Here is a 6252-nt window from a genome sequence, read left to right on the forward strand (position 1 = left end):
TCAATGGCCGTCCCTGATCTTCCATGCAGCAATAGGTGCTGACAAAGCGGCGTTCTCGGCCATCGGGGAGTTTGATGGCGAATGCGTCCCCAGCCTGCTCCGCTTTCCCACATGGCGACCCTTTTTCGGGGAAGAAATACAAAGTCACGTCGGGGACAACCAACATCCATCATCATCCCCATGGCCAGCCGCCCCCATCCAGCGCACCCACCACACCTCAACACACTATATAATTTAGCCCATGCAGGATGCCATGATTCTATCTCGAACACGAGTAAAAGCCCCGTCACGGCGCATACACCCCTCCACCGAAGTTGGCTACCTACCTACTCGTTGTTCCAGCCACCAGACGCTGGCGCTGGTTTATTCCAAATAGCAACTGCCTACCGCCGCCATCCCTCTCCCTAATCTTGCTTTTTTCTTCTTGCCTACGTGTCCTGTCAAGTCGGCCGGCAGTAGGCGGACTCAAACCCACTCACGCACATCGCCGTAAACGGCAGGCCTTTCGTGATTTGGCAAACGCACGGTTAGATGCATCAACATATCCGTGCTGGCTGTTTCCAAGGTCACTGCGACCTGATCTGTGCTTGAGCGGAAGCATGATCCATATGGCCAGCTGTCGCCTCTGCCTCGTCGAGCCATTGCCGCAGCGACATGGGGGAAAGAGGTTTTTGCTGCCGTTGAGAGTCTAGGTATCCCACTGTATTTTGCCCAGGTTCTCGCCCCAGTTTCTAATGTACAAACGTGACAACGACTATCCTTTTGTTCAACTTTGGCTCCTGGCGCAAAAGAAGCATCCACCCGTCCTCTGATCTTGACGCCGGCGGCTATGCTGTATCGCCGGACGGGGCTGGCAGAGATGTCTCTCGTTGGGAGGTTTCGTGGAACCTGTCTGCTCACTTGGCCAATAAGCAAGAAATTCGGTTCCCACGGAAATACCCGCGACATGTACCGCCGTGGGCGACAGGCACATGCAACTGCGTGCCTGGGTCTTCTGGAAGCTCACCGGTTTGTATAGCAGGCACCAGGGGATGTGGAACGGCACACACATCCTCCCGCACCGATAGTCCACAAATATCAATGCGCCATCCCAGCACATCCGACACATTTCTACCCAGGAGGTCACCGGCGCCTCGGCAGCCGTTTAAACAAGGATCCTCCCCATATCGGCCATGTCACACAGATTTCGGTTCCCCCCACCCCAGCGCGCGTGGGACCTGTGTCAAATGCGCGATACCGCACACCGCCCATGACAGCATCCCCTTCAAAACCGTCGAGGTTACCCAGGGTCCAGTCGTGCAGCCCGAGACGTTGACCGCATTTCCACTGCTGAAAGATTATTGGCGTTAGCCTGGCAGTTGTGGACAAAGTGTCTCGGGCTGGAGAGATGGTATCAAGGTCGTTGCGTGCCTTGGATTTAGCAGCAGCACGGTTGGTTGTTCAAGGATGAGGTCGGTGCAATGGAAAGTTGGAGCTCACGACGTCAGCAAGTCCCGCCAAGCATATCATTTTGTAGGTTCGTGTAGGTGATGACCTTCGGTATTAGACAGGGGTCAAGAATTACTCTGGGGAGGCCGCACTCCCCTCTTCTTCACCGGTTTCTGGTTTTTTTTGCCCCTCTTCCCAAGCCCCGAACTCGAGCTCCAGCCCTTGAGCGGTTGCCCCAGTCGGGCCTGAGCCATCCTGCCTGCATCGACCTTTTCGCCCTTCTCTAGCGTCTTGGCGAGCAGCGGGCAGGACCCGGCAGTTGTGAACATGACCTTGACGACTCGGCCGGTCCCCGCCCCGTGAGCCCGCAGCAGCCCGACGAGCGCGCCGAGCACCGGCCTTGTCGCCGCGCCGTCTGCCAGATGCAGCCTGTCAAACACGAGCACGAGCGTCGGCGGCGAGAGTGGCAGCATGGCGCGGACAAGGTCGAGGGCGGCGGGATGGCTCGCCGGGCTGCCGTCCAGGGCGCCAAACGCCTCCTCGAACCTCGGCGAGGCCGGGCAGTCGAACTCGCCGGGGAGGAGGTGCACCAGCTGCGCCACCACCGAGTATAGGAGGGCTGTCGCTGTGGCCTCGCGCGGGGTAGGCGGTGGTCCTGCTGCCGACCCTCCCACCGGCGACGGCCGGGCTTCCCAGCGTCGCCGCCGGTAGCAGGGGTGCTGTTGGGCCGCCGCAGCCTCGGCCTTCCGAAGAAGGACACGCACGCGATGCCCGCATCCAGAACGAGGCTCACGATGTGTTTTGCCGCGTTGGTTAGCTGCTCCTCGCAGTGCGTGCTCACCGGTCCCTCGACCCAGAGGATCTGGGAGGACGGCATCCTCATCCATCGCTCGATCTTGATCGCAACTTCCTGGGGGAGCATTGCGCCAGGGATTCCCGTCCGCGTCCCCGCCCCTTGTTTGCCGGCTCTGCTACTCAGGTAGTATGCTTCGACTGGGCCCATTAGACGCTCTATCTCCTCTCGCCTGAGCTGGACAGCTTGGGAAATCGCTTCTGTATTGGTTTCGGACGGGTCAGTTGGAGTTGCCTTGCCTTCACTGGTAATTGTTCCTTTGCTATAGGTGACGCGGGTATCACGGGGCTTGCCTTTTTTGACTTCAACAGCCTCCCTAGATTCGACAGCATCGCTTTCCACATTACCATCAGGTGGCTGAATCCCTCTTGCGCCAAAGTTGGCCCAGACTATTACCAGGTCAACGGAGGCGCTGGTCAGCGTTTTTGCCTGCACTTCGTTGCACCAGAGATCAAATGCATGCCAGAAGGATTGCGAGGCGTACCGTAGTTAACCTGCTGCCCAGTCGCAAGGAGCGATTCCCGAGCCATGAGCCCTAACTTGATCTGTGAGGAGAGCTCCTGGAGTCGCGCATCGATACCATGCAGAGCCTCGTCTCTCTTGTCACTCGCCCTCCTGAGGGCCTGGACCTCATCAAGAATACTGGAAACCCCAAGCTCCGTATGCTGGACTCGTTGCTGCGTTGTCTACTCCGCCTCAAGCTTGATGCGGGCTACAACTTTCTTGATGCCGGCGGCGTTGCCGTCCACTTTCACTCCATATCCCTGGTTGAACGACGCCATGAACCGATGGCGAGGGTTCTGAAACCATTCCATGGCCTGGCAAAGAAAGTCAAAAATGAGGACATAAAGCTCCATGACTAGATACCGCATCTCCCGACTGTTGGATATCTGGTGGCCCTTTCTCACTGTTCGGATGTCTTGGTCGATCTCCTCCAAGGACTGGGCAAAGATCTCGGCAATTTTTCTATGGTTCACCGACATCTATCAAAAGGCACGATATGACTAGTTAGCAAAAACTTGTCATCCAAGATACTATGTGTAGACTGGGGTTCTGCATCCCTTAACAATGGATGAGATTGTCCCGGTTATGAGACTGGTGTACTTATCGTCGCTGGGTATGAGACTGAATAGGAACGAATAGTCGTGCAGAGTGCTCACGAAGCTTTCTAGGCGCTCCTTCGCCTTTCCGAACCCCGCTGTCTTCTTACCCGCCCATGCTGTCTGGGCTTCGCCGACCGCCTGCCGCAGGGTGAGGACGGTAGGGGGGTTTTGGGCCAACTGGTTGTCCGAGGCCCGGGGCAGGGGAGAGCGGCCTCCGGCACCCAAGTCCAAATTCCGGCTAATCTCCGTCGTCAGCATCAACACTGACCAGAGGTCCTTGGAGAGGTCATATTCATCCGCAAGCCGCGACGCAGTCTTCTGTCGCATCGTGCAGCAGCCGAACGTGACTGCAGCGATCTTCACTACCAGGCTCAAAATCCAATCGGCGCCGTTCGTGGACGCGCTGAAATCGTCGCTCTCGTACGAGCTCGGCTATGAGCTGGACTCGGAGCTGCTCGAGATACCCGAACCGTTTGCGCTGGTCGCTCACCATCTCGACGCACTTAAGGACAGAAAGCAGGAGCTAGACAAATTGAACGAGTCGCTCTTCCCCCCTGGATCAAGACAGGCGTGCAGAAACGTGCGAGGCAGCCCAGGCCCTCGATGTTGTTCTCACGTTCATGGCGCGCACTCTCGACGATCGGATGGCCAGGGAACGGGAACTACATGCGCGCGACACGCCCCTTTGCACCTTCCGCATGCTCTGGATGCTTTTGGTTCCTGGCAAGACGGTGTATGTTAGGACAGGAGCCCAGGTATCCGCATTTGTGCTCCGGTCAGTTGATATCAATGGTGCTGGCTGTCTTTCTGGGCAATCGCATCAGCTGGGCCCGTACGAGTTCAACCTCTGGTATCTTGACTATGACTTGAACTCCCGGTCTATGGCATCGCGCAGAACATTGGCTAGGATCTCACCTTTCATGGCTGAAAGAGAAATACTTTCTCTGGACGTTGTCCCTTGCGATATTTGGGACAGGATGGATGGGGGCAAGCTCCGAGCCAAACTGGAGGCATTGGGGAAGAAATGGTTTGGCATGTTTCATGGCCAGTACGGGCTCTACGAAGGGCAACTCCATGATGAGCGCGGCGTTGCGGTTGGTCTTCAACCTTGCCCACCACACAAAACTTCGACTTGTATCCCTTGCTGACATTCATTTATTGCTGCTTCCAAGAAATTCCGTGGGAAAGTGTTCGTTGATCCCGTCTCATACTTTGAGTTTCAGAGCAACGGAGAGGACAGTCCTGAATTCGCGCCCTCGCCTTCATGGACAAGTGTCGAGAGTGACGGGAGTGGGTCGGTTTCCCGGATCACTAGACGGCTGCGGGCACGTGGGGGTCCTCGTCAGCAGAAACGGGAGAGAACCGGCGCCCAGCGATTGCACAAGGCTGGCAATATTCCACTGCCCGAAACAAAGGGAATGGACAAGAGCTGCGATCAAGAAACGTTGAAGCTTCGATACTTGCTTGTAAGCAAACGTATCAAGGCCTTCGTCTTCAAAACCCGCGAATGGCGTAAGTCACGAAGCTTACGGGCTCGACAATCCGTTACTTCTTTTGGTGCATAGCTGACTTCGTCATGATGGCATTGTCCTCATAAACAGACACAATAGACGTTGAGTTTTTTGAGAAGCTCCAGGCGAACCGGACGCCATTCGACCGCCTCGTAATCCCCGAGGCCCGCAAGAACATGATCCGGTCACTCGTGTACAAGTACACGGATCGAAAAACCAGACCCTGGAGCGCCGACCACATTCAAAACAAGGGCGACGGCCAGATCTTCCTGCTGCACGGTAGCCCCGGGGTCGGCAAGACTTTCACGGCCGAGTGCATCGCCGAGGTGACCGGCCAGCCGCTCCTCGCCCTCACCTGCGCCGACATCGGCACCAACGAGGTCGAAATGGAGTCCAAGCTCGGCAAGTGGCTTACGCTAGGCCACAGGTGGGGGGCCGTCGTGCTGATCGACGAGGCCGACGTCCTGATGGAGAAGCGGCAGCACGCTGACCTCAAGAGAAACAGCCTTGTTTCTGGTAGGTTAAAGTCGGCTGTCTCGGGCTTGCTCGCCGATTCCACCTGTAGCATTTTAGGGACATCTCGTTACTGACCAAACACGTTCCTGGGATCTCATCACAGTGTTCCTGCGAGAAATCGAGTACTACCGAGGCATCTTGTTTTTAACGACCAACAGTAAGTTTCGGGAAATCGCAAAGGAGGGGTAGAAAGTTGTCGAGGCGAGAGTCACAGGACAATTGCGTTTTGTTGACCAGAAGCCACGCTCTCGTAGGAGTCGGCCAGTTCGACGACGCCTTCATCTCCAGGATTCACGTCGTGATCCACTACGACAACTTGAACAAAGACGATCGTGACAGGATTTGGAACCAATTTTTTGACAAGCTGGAGGACGAAAAGGGACAGGAGATCAAGATTCTACGGTCCGCAAGGCGCTACGTGCTCGAGAACCCTGATATTACAAGCGTTCCATGGAACGGGCGTGAGATCCGGAATGGTAGCATGCCCCACTTCGCCCACAGCACTTAACTTGCTCTCATCAAGACAAGGCTAACGCGATGTCGTTTTCCTCCCAGCATTCCAAACTGCCGTCGCCCTGGCCGAGTACCGGTTCCTAACAATCCCGGCCCCGGAGAAGGCAGAGGGCGATATGGCGGAGCTGCGAGTCGAAGACCTCAAGCAGGTCTGCGAGATGACCAAGGCGTTCAAGAAGTATTTGGCCGAGGTCCACGACGACTACGACGAGTTTGAGCGAGCGGCGCTAGGCAAGCTACGGAGGGGCAGCATCGGCGACTGCCAAGAGTGAACAGCCGCGGCTCTCGCTCGGGTTTCCCCCCCCCCCGCGCGCGCGCGCGCGACGCG

The 6252-nt window shown here is 56.8% G+C and overlaps 3 protein-coding genes across 3 annotated transcripts; 1 reads left to right on the plus strand and 2 right to left on the minus strand.

Moving 5' to 3' along the window:
• Nucleotides 1-1553: 1553 nt before the first annotated feature.
• GGTG_07740 (hypothetical protein) lies at nucleotides 1554-2350 on the minus strand (the record flags this gene model as incomplete). Its single annotated transcript, XM_009225566.1, is given in 2 exon segments — nucleotides 1554-2083; nucleotides 2095-2350. The coding sequence occupies 2 exon segments, from the start codon at nucleotides 2348-2350 to the stop codon at nucleotides 1554-1556; spliced, it is 786 nt and encodes a 261-aa protein (XP_009223830.1).
• Nucleotides 2351-2967: 617 nt separating this feature from the next.
• GGTG_07741 (hypothetical protein) lies at nucleotides 2968-3877 on the minus strand (the record flags this gene model as incomplete). The annotated part of the gene is made up of 3 exons (XM_009225567.1): nucleotides 2968-3264; nucleotides 3349-3702; nucleotides 3809-3877. 3 exons carry the CDS (start codon nucleotides 3875-3877, stop codon nucleotides 2968-2970), a joined length of 720 nt encoding a protein of 239 aa, XP_009223831.1.
• Nucleotides 3878-4004: 127 nt separating this feature from the next.
• Nucleotides 4005-6231, plus strand: GGTG_07742 (hypothetical protein; the record flags this gene model as incomplete). The annotated part of the gene is made up of 6 exons (XM_009225568.1): nucleotides 4005-4478; nucleotides 4557-4896; nucleotides 4986-5411; nucleotides 5515-5568; nucleotides 5666-5887; nucleotides 5967-6231. The coding sequence occupies 6 exons, from the start codon at nucleotides 4005-4007 to the stop codon at nucleotides 6194-6196; spliced, it is 1746 nt and encodes a 581-aa protein (XP_009223832.1). The 3' UTR covers nucleotides 6197-6231.
• Between the last annotated feature and the right edge of the window lie 21 nt (nucleotides 6232-6252).

This window comes from Gaeumannomyces tritici (genome assembly GCF_000145635.1).
Source record: "Gaeumannomyces tritici R3-111a-1 unplaced genomic scaffold supercont2.4, whole genome shotgun sequence".
Taxonomy (NCBI): Eukaryota; Fungi; Ascomycota; class Sordariomycetes; order Magnaporthales; family Magnaporthaceae; genus Gaeumannomyces; species Gaeumannomyces tritici.